The 22,519-nt window shown below is 40.5% G+C and overlaps 1 protein-coding gene across 3 annotated transcripts in view; it reads right to left on the reverse strand.

Annotated features, from left to right (window-relative positions):
• The window catches only part of Cdin1 (CDAN1 interacting nuclease 1), a 211,083-nt gene that overhangs the window by 88,352 nt on the left and 100,212 nt on the right, over positions 1-22,519 (reverse strand). Inside the window, exons 8-11 of one of the 3 annotated variants that reach the window (XM_048459522.3) lie at positions 18,613-18,680; positions 16,399-16,440; positions 5,075-5,140; positions 4,412-4,517 (exon numbers count right to left, since the gene is read on the reverse strand). In XM_048459522.3, the coding sequence (XP_048315479.1) occupies positions 4,412-4,517; positions 5,075-5,140; positions 16,399-16,440; positions 18,613-18,680 (282 nt within the window). The remainder of the gene's footprint in view (positions 1-4,411; positions 4,518-5,074; positions 5,141-16,398; positions 16,441-18,612; positions 18,681-22,519) is intronic. The other 2 variants (XM_048459525.3, XM_048459524.3) reach the window with 2 other exon arrangements.

The raw sequence follows: 22,519 nt of genomic DNA on the forward strand, positions 1-22,519 counted from the left end.
AAATTATTATATTTTACCTTCCCAGAAGTCCTCTCCAGCGCATTGGCTAATTATTAGTCAATCTGTCTCTTGGTGCTGATGACTGCTTGTTAGTGTACCGCAGCAGCGCCTTCTGAGGCTGTCGTAATTGAAGGTTTGCACGAGCTTCTATTGCTGAGGCACAAACTCTGACTTACGACAGATGTGATCAGCCTTGCTTTTAACAAGACTGAAATAACTAGAAATCTGTGATTTGACTAATTGCGGGCTTCCTGAAAGTATCTTAATACAAGAAAAACTTGGGCCACTCTCTGAAACATACCTTCTTGAATTCTGGTTGCCTGGCGGCCTTGTTTCAAAAGCCTCCTTTCAAGCTATCTCTGACCAGAGAAAGCAATCACCAGACCATTGAACAAATAACTGATCTGTAAAAAGCCCTGAGAGGGAAGAAATGAACTCAAATCAATTTCTGTGGCAGAAGGTATTAGCTTAGCATTGCCTGTAGGAGAGTAGACTCTCTGGAGCCAAACGTTCAAAACTCTGACAGATGTAACCTAGCTCTTACTCTAGAAGCACAACAACAATGTGGTTAACCTGTTCCCTCTGGTGCTCATCTCCACAGACTTTAATGCCAAGATACAAAAGAGTGTCGGAAGATGTCCACATTGCTTCCTTTGATACTGTCCCTCAGACCCAGTCAAGGCGGGTCCCCGCCAGGAACATAAACTGAGCAGATGCTCTGGCACCATTCTGTCCACGTTCAGCTCACACAGTGAGGATTCTATAGGGCCAAAGGAACCTGACCTCTGTCTCCCAACCTGTTTTAGGTGGTACTCTTCACTATAAGGGCATTGAAATGTGTTAATTAGGGAGCCAAAATACCCCTCTCAGGGCTAACCACTGGAGTGCACACCTCTGCCTGAGGGTGAGGGCTTGCAGAAATGTGCATGAGGCATGGCTGTGCAGGTTGGGTTATGACTGACACCTTTCAGATGAAGTGAAAAGAGGGATAAAGCAGGGTAGTGGGGCCCCCTGTACCTGCACTGCTACAAACAGTGTGGGACTAAGGGGTATGAGGATTCTTAACACAAATATGAACTTTTTATTAGAATATTTTATTTCAGGTCTCTTGACTTGATGGATAATTGAAATATGGGCACTGACTCCTAGGGTCCCTTGACCCAGAGGTCAAGAAGAAGAGCCAGTGAAAAAGACCAAGGAAACTTCTGGCATAAAGGCAAGAAACACAAAAGAAAAGAATCATGGAAGACAAGAAAATCAAATGTTTTAATAAAGATGGAATGTGGGGTGGTGGTGGTGCACGCCTTTAATCTCTGCACTCAGGAGTCAGAGACAGGTGGATTTCTGTGAGTTCGAGGTCAGCCTGGACTACAGAGTGAGTTCCAGAACATCTAGAGCTGTCACACAGAGAAAGCTTGTCATGGGGAAAAAAATAAATAAGTAAAAATGGAGTAAATGACCAACTTTCAAACCTGTTGAAGGCTAAATAAGAACATTGTATTAAGAAAAAAATTCTTATGAAAATGTCAGCATAATGCAGCCATTACTGGTGTGGGAAAATAAGATTATAAAAAATGTTTTAAAATATGAATTGAACGTTTTTACATAAAAATCTAATCATTACCCTGAAGTGTATGACAATTAGATTCACATGAGTTTTCTTGTTAACTAGAGACCCCCCCTTACACACACACACACACACACACACACACACACACACCAGTTTAGTCCAAATGCTAACCTCTGAAAGAATTCCAACTACCCTTGAAAGAATTTCTTCTACTGATGAGAACTTTATCACCTGTTCTATGTGCCAAGTTCACAAAATATTAAGATTTCAAACATTCACAGATAACTAACATTGCCTTGGGTCAAACCTATTCCGATTACTATATTGCTACAATGCACCATTTGTATTGAAGTAAATGCCCCAGTGTTCCACTGCACACTTTGGCACTGTTTGTGCTACTTCGGTTACCTGCAAACATTTGGTAACACTGGTGACTATCTGTAGGGTTTGTCTTCCCTGAATGATCTGGAACATTTAAAACCAAGGCTAACTTTCCCTGTTATGCAACATGCTCCATATAAATCATGCCTGCTTTGCCAATGTACATCCAAAGAATATGTTCAGGTATGTAAAACAATAATACTCTATGTATAATAATGGATAAACATAATAAAAGTAATATAATACAAAACAAACAAATAAACAACAGGAGCTTGGCATAAGGTATGTGCCATAAACCCTAGCACTCTGTAGGCAGAGGCAGGTGGATCTCTGGGAGTTTGCAGCCTATATGGTGAGTTCTGGGCAGTCAAGGTTACTTAGCGATAACTATTTCAAACAAAACAAAATAAAACAAACACAGAACAAAGCCTAACCTAACTGGACAGAAACTGTATTAAATTCTTGACCACCCATGCTTCCTTCAGACATGTTGGTAATCCATAGGTTTCCCCTGGTGGCGACTAGACTATTTGATGTGTCTGGTGTGAGCTGTGTAGGAGGCACTCAACAGTTGAGTTCCTTTAGAATGAAGATATGAGTTTAGCATTTTAAATTGAGCTTTCTTATTTGAAATTGAACTTACATTTGTTCTTCAGAAAAGATGTATCCAGTACCGAAGAGGAGAGCACAGTCTCAATGCACAGTAATTCACGTGATCAATTCTTTTTAATCCTTTAGTAACCTGAACTTAGGCGATTTGATTTTCTTGTCATTGCTTTCCCTATACTATCAAAAATGATGCTTTCTTTACTATTTCAAACTCATCAGAAAATCGCTAAGAATCTAAAATTCAATTTGCCACATTACTGCTAATTTGAATAATGGCTGAATAAAACACAGGAAACGCTGAAGCAGCATTGATTTCTAAAACATTTTGCACTTTCCTCCTCCATCCCTGTAAAGCAAAGCTTGGATGCTACGCACAATTACACAAGAAAATCAAGAAGGCCATTACATTCAGCATTTTGTCATGATCACTGTTACCATGGCGAAGAGTAGGCGTAGTTTAGCACAGCTGCCACGGGCGAGATCTGCTGGCCTTTTGTAAAGCTGAGTAACAATCTAATGCCAAACGGATGGCCTCCCACCCAGACCCCACACTGCTGCCTGCAGATGCTACCATCTCCTTCCTTACTGAGCTGGGCATGTGTCATTTTATTACTGTGTCCTTACTGGTGGCCAACGACAGAAGCACAGTCAATCTGGAAAGGTTGACCCACCTCTTGTGTTCACGAAGGAAAACGAGAATGCAACCATAAAACGCCAAGGAGTTGGCAGCTGCACTGCAGACGATGTCGACTACGTCAGAAATGGAATGGATGGGGAGCGTGATAGCCGCAGGCCTGTGAGAACTAGCAGCGTAGCACATCACTACTTCCTTCCTTCCAGTTCAGTTCACTCGTCTGTATAATGGGGATAAAAGTAACTTCCTGGCTGGGAAGATGGCTCAGTGGAAAAGTATTGCTGCCCAAGTGTGAGGACTGGAATTCGACCCCCAGCACCTAGGTTAAAGCCAGGCAGGCACGATTGTTGCCTGGACCTCAGCAATGGGGAAGGGGGGTGTGGCGGGGGGAGGGAACAGGGTGGCCGGTAGAGATGAGATTCCCCAAGACAAGCTGGAATCAGTGAACTCTAGTCTAAGTGAGAAAACTTGCCTCAATAAATAGTTGAGTTAATGTGGAAGATCATCCAGTGTCAACTTGGGGCCTTTACACCCACGCTCACATATATGTATATATTCCTGCATATATTCACACGAAGCTGTGTACTATAGACATGCCTACACATAGGAAACTCTCCCCGCCCCCCACGTGTAACCTCTTTGTAAGGACTAACTGAAATAACTTTCAGGTCCAGGCCCACAGCAGGTAGCTGATACATCTGTTTCCACCCACAAGCCCTTAATTGTGGAGATTGCAGTCTCATCAAGATGGTTACAGAAATTGGTAGGTAAACTCTTTGCTACTGTTGCAATATAAATTATGTCCATTTTTCATATGGTTTGGGTACTGTCTTCAGAGACAGAAAATAAATTAATTTTTATAGTCTAAAAGGAAGCATAAATTCCCCATGAAAAGCATAACAACCCAGTGTCTGTACCGTATTGTGCACCACAGCTTGTCCTCTGGTCTGAAGTGACACTAATGTAGCCACCGTAAAGCAGGAAATAGTCTATACCAGTTTTGACCTTAAGCATAGATTTTTAAGTTTTAAAAAATGAAACAACATTTTGAAAGCAGAGAAGTTTAAATTATCTCAAATGAATACATTAATCAGAGCCTATATTTAACTAGGGAAAAAAAGGCTCCTAGCATTTTTACCAGCTAAACAAAATATTTTTTTCTAATGAGACTTCAGCTGAGTATCGTTTATCTTAAGAGAAAAATAATGGGACCTTACCTATTCCAGTAGCTCCAGAACTGGCCATGCAGGTAGGCGTGGTGGCTACATTCATCACCAAATGAGGCTTTGCTTTCAATCCAGTGAATTATGTGCCCTTCCACAGCTAAGGGACAAAGCATTACTAATACACGACGAAGGAAAGGGAAGATTGAAAATCCTCAGCTATGCACTGGCCTCTCTATGCTTCACATTAACGAGCAGGGGTTTAGCCACGTGTGTGAGCTCCCTGCCAGGCACACTGGTGCCACAGCTCATCCTGACATCCCCGTCACCCTCACCCCGTTCTTCACAACTCCCTTTCTTAGTACTCAGGACGCTGTTCTGCAGCTGACAAGCAATGTGTCCAGGAGACCAAAGTGCGCCTGGCGGTCTGGCAAAACTGTGTTTTAAAAACTCAAATTTCAGAGAAATGAGTTGAAAATGGCATCTCAAAAAATGCCTTCAGGAGGCATGCTCATTCCTCAAGTACATGGAAAAGTGTTGAGGCACAGGCTGCTTCTGAACCACCTATGATATAATTTAAGCTAATCTTTTCCAATAGTTTTACCCATTTCAACATGGTGTTATAAAGATGAGTTACTCTAAAAACATCTGCTAATAGTAACACGTGGGAAAGAAATCCCCCTCTGTACACAAATGCGTATCAGGCTCAGGACTTACCCACGGGCACCTGTAAAATGAAGTCTGGTGTTTTGTCGTAGCCCTTTGCGCGGAGCTGATCTTCATCTGCAGGAAGAACAAACACCATCATTTATTGCGCAGTCCATTAAAAAGACAGCAAGATAATTGCTTTTCTTTCTTAAATATGTGTAAAAATTACTAATGCAGCCATACGTGTCTTTCTTATGCGTGCAATGCCGTGTCAGAATAAATGAATTTCTTCCCAAACCTGAATCAGAGATACAAGAATGCTTCTTTGTCCTTTTTGCATTTTTATGTCTTTATTATAAACATCATTAATCCAAGTTGTCAGGAGCTACCTTTTTTTTTTTTTGGTAATTGAAAATTCTCAAAATAAATATACTTACTGAAGGAAAGGAAAGGGACCCGCTAGTGTCAGCAGTCAATAGTGACAATTTACAGTAAGGCAGAAGCACAGCGGCCTTCGCAATCAGGAAATAAATGCTTTCGGAAAACAACCGAGAAACTCTAGTTTCAATTAATAAAACTATTCTCATAGATGAGGAGAACGAAAGTGAGGGCAGCACAATTAGTTATCTTGCTTAATTCCTTGGGTATACAACTGTTTCTTGCAGTTCAGAGTTTGACAATCTGTAACATACACTTGTAAAAAGCAAACAGGCTTGAGGATATTTTCCCTATCTTTTCAATTTCTTCTGTAAATATCAATGATCCCCATTTGGAACAGAAGAAAGCAGGGAAATAGGAACTCAAAGTTGGAAAAACTAGCAAAGTGCTTGATTTAAAAAACAAAAAAAGGCTCCCAGTATTTTCTAAATGCTGTCCTTGACTTCTAATGGCATTACAATGTGATTTCTGAAACAGGGAGTTCTCCATTAGATTTTGGAGTGACCTGGTCATTCAATTCCAAGCATGGCTTTCTGTCTTCACCCAACCTCAACTAATGGCTCAACCAAGTAACAAGGAAGGCCGAGTGGTCTCTTAACACCTACTGGGCTGTTGACATTGTCATGCATCCCATCGGCCTTCCTGCATCAACTTTGATTAAAATTAATGGCCCATTCCCAGTGTTGGGTAGCTTATTTCCAATCCATTTGTCAGCCCAAGACAGTGGTTTCATGGCCAGTGTTGAGAAGCTCCGTTTCAGAGCGTTCTTGTGTACATCCTGAAAGGTCAGCATTTTAAACATAAATAAGCTTTAATGAGAAGACACACATTAAAGTCGCTATCTAAGTGGAATGCAGTTAGAAGTCGGTATTTCTACTCAGATTGTGAATGCTTGATGCCAGGATTCAGAACAGTCTTACCTCTTGGGAGTACAACAAAATGAAATAAAATAAAATTTCAAGCTGTTGAAATAATGAAATACAAATCAAACTAATTTTAAAAGAAAAGAATTCTGAAATTGGGCTACAGAAATACAGTCTCTACCCTGTAGCTTTACTCTGACAATGAAAACCCAACTAGAAAAGTTATTTCAACTCTAGTGTTTTGAGCGATGTGTTAGATAAGCAATGAATGGGTTGAAAAGCTCGCTGACATTAAAAAGATAGATAATACTTTATTAAAATTATCCTAGCTTCTTCAGCATTTGTAGATGTTAAAATTTGTTTCACAAAGAAAAACGATTATGTTTCTGACAGCAGCTCAAAACAAAACTTCAAAGGTCACCAAACAACCCCCAAGTGTGGGCAAACGCTTTCCAGGCTGACCCTCACTCCTCTCACTGCACCAAGTCACCAGTGCAACTGCACTGCGGTGGCATGGCTGCTCCTCTAATGCGGAAATCCTAATCCCAAACCCCAAAACCCATCCTACTAGAGAGGCTAGGGAAGTACCTATCTTTTTTGTGGAGAATTCCAAAGTACCAGCAGATAAAGACTCAGTCGGTCTGTCAGCCTTCCCCTTGCCTCTCCTCCTTTCATGTTCTCAGTATCGACCAAGATGATCCTCTAGTAACCGAGCCCAGCCCAGCATCTCCATGTGTGAGTCTTTACCACTGTTTCCTATAATAGGAGGTTATTCAAAACATCTGAAATGCCCTTTCTTTTACTTACTGAACTCTCACTGCCATCCGTCACACCTCCATATTATACCCCGCCCCCATGTACTGGTTTCCCATCTTGTTTCTATTGCCTTAGGGAAGGAGGGAACAACTTGCCACAGTTTAGAGGAAAGAATAATGCAAGTGTAGGCAGAAGCACTTGTGAACAGGCTGTGCACTGTGTTGGGCCTCATGAAAGTTTCTGTCAATCATCACTCCACTTGGAACTTTGAAGGCCAGCCTGTCTGTCTGGCCCAGCTTCCTATCTTTCATATTATGCTTCTCTCTTGGCCCCTGGGTTCCAAATGTGCTTCGAACATTAGAACACTCTCTAAACCCCAGGTTTGTACATTCCATTTTCAACTCAGGGGTCTGAAGCTGAACTCGCTCTTGCCTTAGTTCTTCCTAGTCATTCTGTGTTGGCTCCTTCGCAGTGGTGGTGCCAACAGGCTTGCACCCACCGGTGGAGCTGCTCTGTGGCCTGAACTCTCTGTCCCTCTCACTACCAGCATATCCTCCACACATATCTGATGCCTACAGAGGACAACTGAAATAAGAGTGCGTTTTAAACAACATGTTTTCTATAAAGCCTGCCTTCTTACATGGGTGATTTTTTTTTTCCCTCTCAATTTAACTCCATCACCTTAGGCATAATCAAAGCACACGAGCAATGAAGTTGGTCCAAAGTTTGAGGTTTCTTTTGAAATCCCTGCTGTGATTATGGATGTCCGTGCCTCATCTTATTGCAGGTGTGAAGGACAAAGTGGCCCGTTCCCTTCATGCTCCTCTCTTTCCTCACTAGTGTTTTGGGTGATGCCTTCCTTATCCGGTCCTTAGATTTGGGGAGAATGTCTCCACAAATCCATTCTGTACTGGGGACATGGTCACATCTGGCTATTGATCTCTGCAGATTTCCCCTCTACTATAGATAAATGTGCAATCTACATTTCCCCCAAGAACCATACATTTCATATGGGTTCTTACACTTTACACATACTTTAGCTAACTAGTTACTTAGAATTCGTGACTCTCTCTAGCTGGAACCAGATGGCTGAAATATATGCTGTCTTCTCAAAGAAAAAGAATAAGAAAAGAAAAAAAATAATTTTAGTTAAGAGAGGAGAAAAAGAGAGGGCAATGATCTGAAACTGCACTCTTGTACACTCGCCCCACCCTGCCTACCTCACTCAGTGAACACAGGAGGTAGCAGAAAGACTCTTCTAGCTCAAGGCGCATACATAAACCTATGCATTTCACAGCTCCTAAACTCATTAATCTCATGGCCCAAGGTTTCATCATCAAAATAAATTATTAGGATATTATCACATAAAAGCATACTTGCTAGCCTTCACATCTACAAAATGAAGAATTATAGATAACCAGAACCTCAAGAAACAGTATTTCTGTGCTAGAAAGGTCTTAGAGACAACTAGTCCCACATTCTAATTTATATATATCCTAAAAGAAGCCCAAAGAAGGTAAGTTGTCCACCATGACCTGAACTTCTCAAAGGACAAAGAGAGTCTATGCCAACCAAGACCCTTTATGTCTGCACAACTCTACACTATTAATTATGCCAGTAAGTAATCTGGATCATGTGTGATAGTTATGAAGTGTGACGAACACTTGTTTTCCTCCTGTGTGATCAGTAGATGAGGAAAGATGTAAGCTGCCCCACTGGAAAAGGTACTGAGCCATGTGGCTAACGTAGATAAGGATAATGGGGTAACATATGTCATAAGAGCTAATAAGTAGCCTGACCTAATGGGCCAATCAGCTTTATAACTTATAGAGATCTCTGTGTTTGATTCTCTGGGACTTGCCGGCTGTGGGGTACTGGGCGGGATGGAAACCCCAACAAGCCGGCCCTCATGTTACAGATGGCGCCCAAGCATGCTACAACCTGTCTGATACCACCTGGAGGGACCAAATAACCTTGATTTCCAGAATTTCACTGGTTTCCTCTGACATTACATCTCAAAACTCAACAAAACTGCATCCATGGAAGAAATGGATATGCATTTCAAAATCTTTTAAATACTATTATTTCAATTGTACAAAAATAATGCTGGTCTCTGTTTATTTTTACATTGCCAGGCCTGTTCTTAGGTAATGTTGTAAAAAGGGATTACATATGCCTAAAGAACACTGTGAACATTTAATTTCTCTGTCCTTTGAATTATCTCCTTGAAATACCCAAAATATCCAAAGCAATTAGCTGCTAATTACACAATTTCTTTCTTTAAAAGGGTTGAGTTTTAGTCAGAGAACACGACACATCTGAAACTAGTTAACATAGTCTTAAGAATCATATTTAAGACTAGTAGAAAACGTTTTCTTTAACCTGTATTGTTTCATGAAAATCTTTGAATTTATGAAAAATATTTACCAAGAAATTGTAAAATTTCAAAGAAAATTGCAAAATTCCAGTTTGCAACATCTGAAAGTTAGAAGTAACACTCTAAAGTGACCCGTAAATATGAAATAAAATATACCAAATTATTTTTTTTAAATTCTTTAAAACTATGTACATCATTACTAAATTCAGAGAGAGTTCAGAACCATGCAACAGTTCAAATTGAAGTTACAGTATATCTCGTCTACTTTAGTATTTCATGTGCATGGACCACTTTCTTAATTCAGTGCTTAGAGTTGTGACCCCCTCCTTCTCTGTACGTTCCCCGAGAACAAGTCTCACGGTTTTTTCTGCTGAAGGCAGCAGCAGAGCTTCGATAATAGCTGTCATTATGATGTGCAAACTGCATAAAGGTGCATCAGATACACCTGTAGCGAATGGGAAGACACCGGACACACCTATATTGAATGGGGAGACACTGAACACATCTGTATTGAATGGAGAGACACTGAACACACCTGTAGTGAATGGGAAGACACCGGACACACCTGCATTGATTGGGGAGACACTGAACACACCTTTAGTGAATGGGAGACACTGAACACACCTGCATTGAAAGGTAAGTTATCTCCCACAGAAATGAGATCTTTAACCCAACTCCAAATTTCATTACAGCCATTAGTTCCAACTTGTTCCCCCAAAGTCTCTTCTCAAAGCCCCTAACAAGGACTATAACTGACTGCTCTGACTTTGTCCTCTGCTTATGTCTTTAGGGGACAATACTAGGGCAAACTGAAATGCACTAAAGATAGGAAACAAATAGGAGGTCAAGAAGCTGGAGCGGCTGAAGAGTGGCTAGGTAGGCCGCCCTGGCTGCCCGGTGTTATGGATAGGAGATACACAAATGTCTACAACAAAGCAAATTACTGGAAGTCCTTTTGGCTTTATGCTTCAAAGAAGAGACAAATCAGCATGGCAGACAAACATGATACACCCAGACAGGCTACTGTGAGGGTTCTAAGTTGTAACACAAAGACCGTGATCAGCTTCTCCTTAAAAAACGAGGGAGCCTAGAAAGTCCCTGCAGCCTTTGCCAACCTCAAAATTCTGATGTGTGGTTGAATGTCAGCCTGTTTCTTCCAGCTTTCTTCTGAATTGATATCCATGGGAGAGACATATTCACAGAGACATAAAAGAAGAGCCTGTACTGAGACAGCTGTGTGCCTACATACACAAACCTGCAAATACTGACAGATTAGTAGTAACAGTAAGAGATCTGACTCCAGGGACGCTGTGGTTCAGGAGAATAAGGATGGAAAATGCAGTTAGTTCACTGTAGGGACAGACTATTTCATTTGGCTGCCCTGTAGTTATCCTGCCTGGCATCGCTATCCTGGCATTGTGATTCTACTGGGTAGTTAGCAAACTGTCCTCCAACCACCCAGCTCTGAGTGGACACTGGATCCAGAGCAGCTGATAACAGAGTCGTTTCTGTGTTTGATGTTTGTTTTTGAGATGACAGCACCACTTTTTCTTAGATTATAATTCTAAGAAATAAACGAAGTAGTACCTGCCCGTGATCATCTTTACTTGAGAATGAAGGACAGAAGGGAGGTGTGGGTCACCCCATTCTGAACTCCAGGCACACCAGATGCAAAGTTCTCTCTTCTAATGTGTCCACATTAGAAACCACCGGTTCTTTGCGTGTTTAAATGTGATAGTTTGTCTGCATTTCTGCCAATAACAATCACAATAGTCCCCAGACCCTGTTAGTGGTCAGGAAAGCAGAACAGCAGGCCCACTGTCTAAGCACAGAAACAGGGAGGGAAGGGCCGCGGGCCTGGAGCAGGCAATGCACAACACTCCCCTTCTTCCGTGTTTCAGAGAGCATGTGTGTTCAAGTGGCAGGGGGAGTCTATGGTGTCTCTGTCTTAGTTCTAGAGGGAAGTGTGCACAGGCATATTGAGGACAGCCTCTTCTGGCTGCAATGTCTTCAGGAAGGGGGTGGAACTCCAATTCTCTATGTCCCTAATAGCACATCCCTGCCACTTTAAAAACCTACCTTCTTTTTTAACCTTCTGATAGACAGGCATTTAAGTGGTTGATTCCTTATGAAAAATCTAAGCATCTCTGCTCCCTACCGCCTACATAATCACATTTTATTTCTTGTCTCTTATTAGTGCTAACATCTGCAGGTAAACAGTCTTAGCATTCGGAGTCTCACCTGCCCCTGCTGCCTATTGCTCCCCTGAAGTCATAATCCCCTGTTTATCACATCAGTATCACTGCCCCAGCACAGCACGCTTGCTTTAAAGGTGCAGAAGAAAACAGCAGGAACAGATGAACTCCAAGAAACAAAGATCCTAATTTCTTACGGCAAGGGACATCCAAAGTCGATGGCTTTGCACATTATACCCTCTTGGAGTCCCAGAGAACAATATACACACGCGAGAAATGTGCTCATGTAAAATAAGCTGGTTTGTCCAAACATCGGGGGAAGGAATGAGGCAGGGGTAAAGTAAGTGCCTCTCAGGTGTCACTCAAAGTAATTGTTAGTGTCTACTAACAGGGTAACATTCGCCGGAAAGAATAAAATATCTCCAGAGCCATCCTTATTAAGCTAAACTTAACAAGAATTTGCACCCAACAGCCGCTGTTCGAGTCACTAATGAAAGTCCCCTTGACCTGGAGACATGCCAACCGGTGCTGATGAGCGGTTTATCGGCTGTCTCCAGGATGAGCTCTTCCCTGTTTTCCTAGAGGTGCAAATGGTCCTGTCGTCTCCTCACTGCCAACATTTCTTTCCCGCACACTGCTCTTTCTGCCCAAAGGTCACAAATGCCCCCATAAAAGCTAAAATCTCCTCTCAAAATAAAAGCCCCTATAAAAGCTGAAATCTCCTCTCAAAATAAAAAACTGAAAAGAGGTACAGCATTGAAAAGCCCAGTCTCACGAGTCACTTGGAGACACAGTGAGTAAAACATTTCCCCAGGCGGTGGTGGTGCGTGCCTTTAATTCCAGCACTCAGGAGGCAGAGGCAGGCAGATCTCTGTGAGTTCGAGGGCAGCCTGGTCTACAGAATGAGTTTTAGGACAGCCAGGAGTGGGAGAAACTCTGTCTCATAAAACCATCCCCCCATTTTTCTTTTCCTTCCTTCCTTCCTTCCTTCCTTCCTTCCTTCCTTCCTTCCTTTCTATTTATTTTTTTTAAATTTTGTTGGTACCAGTAATGTAGTGACTTCAAGGAAAAGGTCACCAGGAGAATCACTATACTTCTGGATCAATTCTAAGATGAGCATGCTCCGTGCACTTGAATTTTGATACGGGTGGCAGTTCTTGATATGTTCTAAGACTTTAAATGCCAACTACTCAAAGCGGATTCTAACTGAGCGACTCATGGAAAGAAGTGTTGTATACAGAGATCTACAGTAAAATTCCCTGTAAGTTTTTATACTTGAATCATAGGAAGCACTTGAAAGACTGGTGAGCACAAAGGCAAGAGGGTCAGCCCGGTGAGTCAAAACAGCCATCCCAGAAGCCCTGGGGGATTCTGCCGGAGGCAGCTGAGGAACGCACAAAATTCTAGCTGTCACAACTCCAGTGACAAACAATTGAGAAGGCAGCAGTATTTTTTAACCTCAAAAGTTTAGTTATCAGCTTTTATTATAAAAATAGTATACGCATACCCCTGTTGGATTTTACTACAAAATAGAATAGGAGAGAGAGAGAACATGTTCTGTGGGAAAGAACATGTACTATTCTTGTCAGGAATCCAAGTTCTACTTCTAGCATCCATATAGTGCAGCTCACAACCGCCTGCAATCCCAGCTTCAGGTGATCTGAAGCTTTGGTCCTCTGTGGGCACCTGCACCCAGGTGCACATACCTGCATACCTACACAGAATTACAAAGTAATTAAAATACAAAGTAAATAAAAATAAACAAACAACTAAAGAACTAGTGAGCTTAAAAAGGTCATCACTGACACATTTTACTTCCACCGAGAAGCTACTAAGTGGACACCCGACAAACAGGGTACACTAGACAGACCCCCAGTCCCCCAGAACAGGGACCAGAGCTCCAGGAGAGCAGGATCTTAACTGTTTGTCTTGTTCTTACAATACTCAACTAACTAGCTAACTTATGGAATAAATATCACTTCTTAGTTGGAGAAATTAAAATTATTTATTCACCTTTGACCTGGATGACTTCAAATACTTATTTGTATAATATGAAACATATATGTTTTTAAGACAGGATAAACTCAGATGAGTAAATGTATATTTTCAATCCTCAAGATCCTCCCCTACTCAGTCCTAGGGTGCCTGGCTAAGTCCCATGTTCTTGAAACTGATCAGCTAATACCTACAAGACAAAGAAATTCAAAACAGAACTAAGGCTATAAAAATGGTGAATAACTTTCTTTTCTATTGGCGAGAAGTAAAGGTTAGATAAAATACAATAGGTGGAAATTCTACAACAGAATAAAATGTTTCAAGGGAAGTCATAAGCTCTACATTATAAAGAATTCATATGTAAACAATAAGCAATAAGAAAAACTGTTTTATAAAAGTAGTCTTGGGCATAGAGATACATTCTCAACTATTTATGAGTGACAGTGTGCTAGGACTAGCTAATTGAAGGAAACAGAAGTGTAAGTTTAAATAAAAGACAGAAGTGGAGGAAGGGAGGTGTAGAGGGAGAAAGAGAAATTATTACTGCCTATTAAGGAGTCAAAATGAGGCAAACATTTACAATGTCTGCAACAATATTCAAGAACCAGACTTGTAAGCAAGAAAGAAAATTATTGGATTAGCAATGTTTATATACTGATACTTTTCCCACACTTTCTTTAAAATTCCATCTATCTAATCGTCTGGCACAATACTTTGCTGCTAATTAATCATCATTGAGGAGGTATTCATAACGTAAAAGAACAACAATTCCACAACAATATTTCAACAAATTTAGATTTTCATGTTTTAACCATAAACAAGCATTGTTAGGCTAATGCTACATTAGAGCCCTTAGAATGAATAAAATAAATAAGTGTTTGTATTCTGATGAGGAAATATGCTCTGTGGTAATGCTCTTGTACACTGTAAAGGTTTGTTACTCATATTGGTATAATAAAATGCTGACTGGCCAGTAGTCAGGCAGGAAGTATAACCAGGGCAACCAGACTAGGAGAATTCTGGGAAGAGGAAAGGCAGAGAAGCAATCATCATCCAGAAGGAGAGAAAGCAAGATGAGAACGCTTTACCGAGAAAAGGTACCAAGCCTGATGGCTAAACATACACAAGAACTGTGGGTTAATTTAAGTTGTAAGAGCTAATTAATAATAAGTCTGAGCTAATAGGTCCAACAGTTTATAATTAATATAAAGCCTCGGTGTGTTTCTTTGGGACCAAATGGCTGCGGGACTGGGAGGAAGAAAAACTTCTGTCTACAGAAATACTTCAGACAGAACTGAGATTATTATATGGACTTGTCTAAACTTACTACTATTACTTTGGTTTTAATATCATTTAGGTATCTTCTTAGAGTATTGTCAGGTAGTGGTTTCCTCTGTCCTCCTGGGAGGAGATAGTTTCTTGAGACTCAGAAAGCTAACAAAGCATACAAGTCTCAGCAAGTTGCAAGATAAAGATGCTGAGATGCTCCCCCTCCTTATAAAAACAGTGGCCCACAGTCAGGTAAAGGAGACTCCCTTTGGAGGAACTGACTGCACGTCGTGCAGTGAACTCTATCTAGCACAGAGCTTTCAAGATCACGGTGGAGCAGACTTTTCTGTGATACAGCTCCCTCTGAGTCACAAATGCCTGGAAACAACTCCAATAAGCTCACTGGCACACTGCTTTAAGCATGACTTGGGTGGAATCCCTTCTTGTGTGTGACTGATGACTCGTCTTATGCGGTCAATGTTTGTTCAAGTCACACCAAGCAAAGGCACACAACAAAACTGGTACTCAAGCAGGGACTACCAGGATCTATGAAGAGTTGCAGGGAGGGCAGTTACATAGTCTTTGCAATGGGTGGGAGAACAGCAACTGGGTCTGATCAATGAGGCTGATTCTGAAATGATTACCCCTCTCCAAGTGGTGTGAGATAGTGACTTCCCTCCTAGAGTGGGAGGTCCATGCCCCTGAAATGGGTGATAAGCCCTGCCACCATATCCAAGCCATCCTAGAGGCGAGTTCCCTCAGGTGGAATCCTACAGTATCTGTCTTCCTCCATGTTGAATAAGGATCTCTTATGAGTATGGGGGATGCTCCCTAAATGGCTGGTAAACACAACATAATGCAATTTCTGAAAATGGCACAAATAGACCAGGATCGTAAGCAGGCTGTTGCTTGGGCATTGCTTTGGTCATAAAACAGGCAACTGACTCTCAGTTGTTTACTTAGAAAGAACCTGCACATGAAAGAGAGAAATTACAATGAGAAAAGACACAGGTGCCAAAAATGAAAGATGGGATGGATGCATTAGCTTGTAGCTGGCAGTATGCAAAGCAAAATAGTAGAACTTAGAACAAGCTTTTCCTGGGATCTAAACATGGAACCCATAGGAAGAGTAAGTTAGGGAAAATATGCCCAATAAAAAGGGAGAGAATGAGATAGAAGCCATCAGAGACACCCCTAGGTCCAAGCTTTAACAAAGAGGACAAGAAAATACCCAATTCAGCATACAAAAGGTCTAATTCAGCAAACTGACAAGCAAGGAACATTCTGCTTCTAAATTGCTTGGGGTGTGAAAACTCCCCAATGTAATGGAGGAGTCACCCACAGCTTGCTTCATAACGCTGTAGGGCATGGAACTGGATGACATCTACCTGAATACCAGAACAGCAGAGAAACTGAATGATACGAAGACCATGCCTCCTTGAGACTAGGGCTGCATGAGCCAAGGAAGTGAGAAAGTCAAGCTCTAATGGACTGGCTCACCTGAGATACCTGGTATCTTCAGTTTCCCGTAAATCTCAGGGGCTGGAGGACATCAAAGTTAGATCCTTTAAGACCCAGGAAGCTAAAAAAAACTTATTGAGCTAGTGAAGTTACAAGATCTACAAGGTCAAGGTCACAAAAGCAGCAAAACAATTGCTTATGGTTGCCAGGCTCCACTGTTAGATGGACGTCCTTCCAGCCTCTATTTCTAATGATCAAGAGATGTTGAAAAAAACATAACACTGTACAGTGAGATTCTCTATGGTTCACTTATGAATGCAGACTTGGGTGGATTTTGGAAGTCACTCTAAGAGGAGGAAGAAACTCGTTCCCCTGGTGAGACCACAGGCTGTATGGGAGCGCTAGGAGAAGGCTGCCAGGAACCTTCACTCATACGGGGCTGGAGGTTTCTGTGGCGCAGCTGCCCTTGAGTCACCCACGCTCTTGTAAGCCACTCCAGCAAATTTAAGGGGTTGCAGATCACAGCTCGGTTGTAATTGTTTGCTCTGTAGTCAGTTCCCTATCTAGGGTGAGCAGATATTTGCTCTCATAAAACCCACACAACAGCTGTTTCCGTTGAATACTTCCCTGATATCCCCGAGCACAAAGGAGTGTGTGGGACCTGTCAAATTTAACATTTAAAAATTTCTGTACGTTTGTGCAATTGGAAACAAGTATTTGATCACATTCCGGCACTGGTATTTGTCAGTTAAAGTGAGGCTAGTCTAACACACTCAATCCAGCTACCTAAGATTCTAGACTACATTTAGGTCATATCTAAACCATCTGTTCTTTCTTCCAGTTGGACTCTGCATCAGAAGTTAGGCTAGACAAAGAAGTGGATCCAAGCAGGCTGTCTGTCTATAGACAGATGGTACCAAAAAATTACAACAATGAGCTACTTAGCTGGTGACCTAAAACAAAAATTAGCCTTGGCTGTATCCACAATAACCTGCAGCTGAGTAAGTGGTGGATCACACACTTTATAATATTATCAGAATACTATCATTCTGAAATACAGGGTAGAGAGCCTCATGGACACCCATTATAACTATATTATAAGCGCTCCGAGCTGTTACCCATTTTATTTAGCATTATGCATTTTTCAAAGGAAATGTATGCCCACACTACATTATTTCCACAGGCTCTACAATTTGGCTGCCTGTTTTATAAGAAAATACTTGGTTGTTTCTACTGTTGAAATTTAGTAACCGGAGAGCATTTTCCTAATTTATCAACTTTCTTAAACCCTAATTAGTGAATATTTGTGATCCTTTCTCACCTTCAAGCACCAACAATCTTGCAACACATCCTACTACACTCTCCAGTGGAGTAAAAAGACTGGCCAATATGAAAAGATTTATTCTCGGTTTTATGGACTTGACTTTCCTTGGCTTATTTGCTGCCCATTTTACAATAAAATTAAGTAATGGAATAGGTTTCCCCTTTTGTCTCTAAAAGTCAACTATATAGGTTCTTCAGTGTCTTCATGCAACTGCTTACTAACATGACTAGTGTGGATCTTTTGTTAGTTATTAGAGAAACAATGGAAGAGAGAAATGAATGCTTCGTTGGCTGCTTTATGGTTGCCATGCTCCATTGTTATATGGACGTCCTTCCAGGCTTTATTTATAATGATGAAGAGATGTTGAAAAAAAAATAACACTGTACAGTGAGATTCTCTACTGGGTCACTGAGGAATGCAGACATAGGGGGATTTTGAAAAATCATGCTGAATCTATGGTGCAATTAATACTTGGCATGAAAACAATAAGAGCTTAATATTTTGCTTTTCAATAACAGGACTTTCCTATATGAGGAAACAAGCATGCCTAGCATGACTTTTCCTAAGTATTCTCTTTAATATATAAAGCGTTTTATAGACAATATTTCTTTGTTTCTTTCTCTCATAAGGTTTAGATTATGGCTAATATCTCATGACACCCAACGTAATACTCCAACAGATATTAAAGCATTTTTTTCAGCCACTTATTCTATAAAATATTAATTGAAAGCCTGTGCATGTACTGTCTACATAGGGGATTGGGTATGAGAGCTTCTGCTCAGGTCTAAGTCAATAACAGACAACACGCAGAGCAACAATCATCATCTCCGGCCCCACCAGCACAGACTACCTGAAGGTGAGGACTGTAAAACTAGACCTTTAAGGACCCAGGACGACACTACAAGCCAGAGGACTTGAGCAACACTTACCAAGGAAGGACAGGTTTTTCTTCAGAAGCAAGTCTCTCAGCAGGACTTCATGCTCATAACCAATAGCACCAGACATTTCAGTTAAGGAGGGAACACAACCGAAGGGCTGAATTATCAGGAAAATTCTAATACCAAGCCTCTATGTTGGGATGAAATAGAGAATTATGGTAATTATACAAAGGATTTCCTAATCAGCTCATACCTCTGAGGAAGAAAATTTCTAGGTGCATTCTTCCCTCATTTAAATAAGTCAGCAGAATTTTTCTATAACACATATATTTTGGCAAACAATGACTTATAAATCACTATGATTTCAATTTCTTCTAAAAAGAGGGAGGTCACTTAAAATATTAATTTGTATTTTTTAAAAAACAGCCCTGCAATTCAATTTAGTATATATTAACTCAACACTCACTAAATACAAGAAAGAACAGTAACTAACCAGTCTTTGCCCTAATGGTTTCCAATCTTAGAGTCTTAGAAACCTGTGAGATCTATTTGCCAGTCATCAGTGCCTGCCTGACTTCCAGGGGGTACAAAGGCTGTTGAGTGTGTGCGTGTGTGTGTGCACGCGTGAACACACACATGAACAAATACACATGTATATGATTAGATGTGCACAGGAACATAAAAGTGTTCCAATGCTTTCTCTACAGCAGACATTATATCAAGTGATTAAGTATGTTATTCCGTCCTCACAAGTAGAAAAGGCTTGTTTTAGCAGGTGGGGAAAAGGATCAGAAGAAACCACACAAAGCCAGTTAGCATGTGGGAAAGCCAAGGATGAGGGGTTGAGGGTACAACATAGTTGTATAGTGTTTGCCTAGCACTCTTGAAAACCAAATTCTATCTCTAGCAATGAAGAAAAACAAACAGGTCAAGCCAGGAAAGAGCTCTATCCAAGGCCTCTGTCTGATCACACACCTTTCCAAAGCATCAGAATTATGTAATACTGCCTACTAGTCAATGCTTCCTAAAGACCACATATGCTTCATGTTAAATCTGTAAGAATTTAGCTAAATGTATAGCCTAAACCTTAATACTAAACACCTGAGATCTTATTTGAATCTTCACAACAACTCATAGAGTAGATAATCTTAGTATAGAGTAGATAATCTTAGTCCCATTTCTCAGTCACATAAAGTAAGGTTCTGAAATGCTGAGGACTATGCTCAAGGTCCTATGGCTCATAAATACTGACGTCAACAGTAATTCTTGGAAGCTTGATCTCTTTTTCGGAAGGAAAGAGTCTATACTACGTCTCAAATGTGTTCCACTATTCTGGTCCTTCATTCGAATGGAAAAAATTTAGTAGAAACAGTCAAGATCTTCTCCGCCATTGTCTACGCCACCCAACCCTACAACATTAACATGGCTGTACAACTCCTTGACTTACCAGAGATGGTTAGTCTCATCATGCACCGGCAACTCATATATCAGTAGTTAAAAAAATCCTAGAAAATTACCCTGCCGTGACTGTCATTTCAATCCAATAATTCAAGAAATACAGTTATTTTTGTCTACCTTCAAAATAAGGCCAAAGTCAGCGTTACTAATGTGCCCTGTTTGTTTTTCTCTTCCAATGTGCATGACTGCATGTACTTAATTTTTACCTAGATATAAAATACAGAAAATAAAAACTTTAAATCGTGGAATTTTGCACATTTTCTAAGTCCATTGAGATATTTGATGGGTAAGTCTCAATTGTCTCACATTACCAGGGTATTCCACATTTTGAAACTAAATTATTTACTTCTTTCCACATAAATGTGCTCTCAATTTTATTGCTGTAAATTATTTACATCTAAAATGTTGAATCATGAAACTGAGGTTACTGATGGCACAGGAATGAAACCCACAGCCCCCATGCTTCCTGAGTCATCCCTCCCCCTCGCTTTTCTGTTAGACCTTTGTCTAATCGCTCTGGCCTACAGCCCCACTTTGGAAACTTGAAGTGGTTGCTTCTTCATGGAGTTTCCTTGGTGGATATGAGATGCAGAAGCAAAGGCATGGAGGTGGTGGGGGGCACACATACTAAAGAAAATAAATAAATAAACAAACAGATAAATAAATAAAAACAGCAGGCACCAAAGGAAAAATAAAGCAGCCTGACAATATATCCTCTTTACCACTGTGGCTGGTGTGTCATGTTAGTAAGTGACCAACTTACTTTATTCTCTGAGCACGAATGCCTGCATGTAACGTTTCCATAATGGAGAAAGGAGGTTTTGCATCTATTCCATTTACCACGTGTGTGCTTCCTTTGTAAGAAACTGATGTACTTTAGTGAGGGTAAGCAAGGCAAACAAACACTGCCAGAATTATTAGGACCACACAGAAAAACATTTCTCACTTACAAAGAAAACCAATAATTGCTTCCCGTATGAAAGAAACCATTTCTGTAGCTCAGACTGAGACACATCTTCGCAAGCGTACTCACAGCATGTGAGACTGACACCACTTCGATGCAAAGACACGAAAAGTCTTTCCACAAACTCCCCATCCTGTTTTATTTTGCGTAGCTACTGCAATCAACAATTTCAAATTTTGAAAAGGTATACTTCTTGATTCTGCTTCATTTGATATAGACATAAAATGCAAGGTCAGCAAAATAAAGTTTATAAAAGCAGTAATTTCTACTGGTAATAAGCATAATGGAATTGCAAAAATTAGAATCTAGTCAGTGAATACAATTTATATACATATATCATTATATTTATCAATTGAAATTATATAGTCCATTAAATCCGACTGACAATACACAGCCAAAAGAGAACGTGAATGATGGCAAAAAAAATATATATGTATACAAGGAAACTATTCCAGACAGAATTTATAATGCTCCATAAGCAGAAACACTTAGACGCTGTCTATAAGGATACCTATTATTGATGTATGGTAGTGACCATCGGGCAAAACTTGTAAATAACCTCACAAGCCATTTTCTTCGCCAGCAATACAGCAATCTAGTTTCCCGTAAGCGTCTCAACTATTACTGAAAAATAGCCTCCTGGCATTTACAAAGCAGTTGACTTCATACTTTAGTCCATGCATATATAATTAGAGAGTTATATTTAAAATCAATATGCAATCCTTCAAAAGACATTATGCTTTTAAAACCTTAACTTTAAATTGATTTTTAACTATTTTATGTGCTTTGAAATTAGCATGTAATTCAGCCCTAGACACTCTGAGATGGTGTCAATTGTTATATAAATGTGCTGAAGTTTATCACTGAGGTAATGCGAGGTTGGTGCTCCTACAACTTTTAACACTACCATTAATCTCACACTGAAAATAGAAGCATAGTTATACTTTAGTCTAATGAAAAAGCCAGCTTTTAATAATACCATGGTTTGGTGCATTTTAGTTAGGGGCCCAGATCAGAGAATGCACATGTAAAAAGCTATGTCCTAGTTAGCTACTCAGTATTCTTGCAAGAGGGCTCTGCTCAAAGATTATACCAAATCCTAACTGTGTCTTTAGGAAAGAAAATAATTTTCTTTGCAAAAAACTTGAGCTAGGTGTGACAATACACAGTCACAATCCCAGCACAAAGGAAATGGAGGAAGGAGGACTGGGAGCGTAAGGTCAGCGTGGACAATATAGCAAAACCATGTCTCAAAAAATGTTTTTGTCTCTAAGTCTTTGTGAAACTAGAAAGTTATAAGTAAATATACACACATACAAACATATATAGGCACACACAGATATATTAACACATATATGTGCACATGTGACTATGAATACACACATATATGTGGATATGCACACACATATATGTTCACGTGTGAGGATGCATGCACACACAATCAGCTTGCAAGAGTATCCAACAAAAATTCGGACTGGTTATCACTGAGACACTGCTGGCCCCTGTACCATCCCTGCTATCAAAATCTAGCCTAGG

This window comes from Myodes glareolus, chromosome 10 (assembly GCF_982192425.1).
Source record: "Myodes glareolus chromosome 10, mMyoGla1.1, whole genome shotgun sequence".
Taxonomy (NCBI): domain Eukaryota; kingdom Metazoa; phylum Chordata; class Mammalia; order Rodentia; family Cricetidae; genus Myodes; species Myodes glareolus.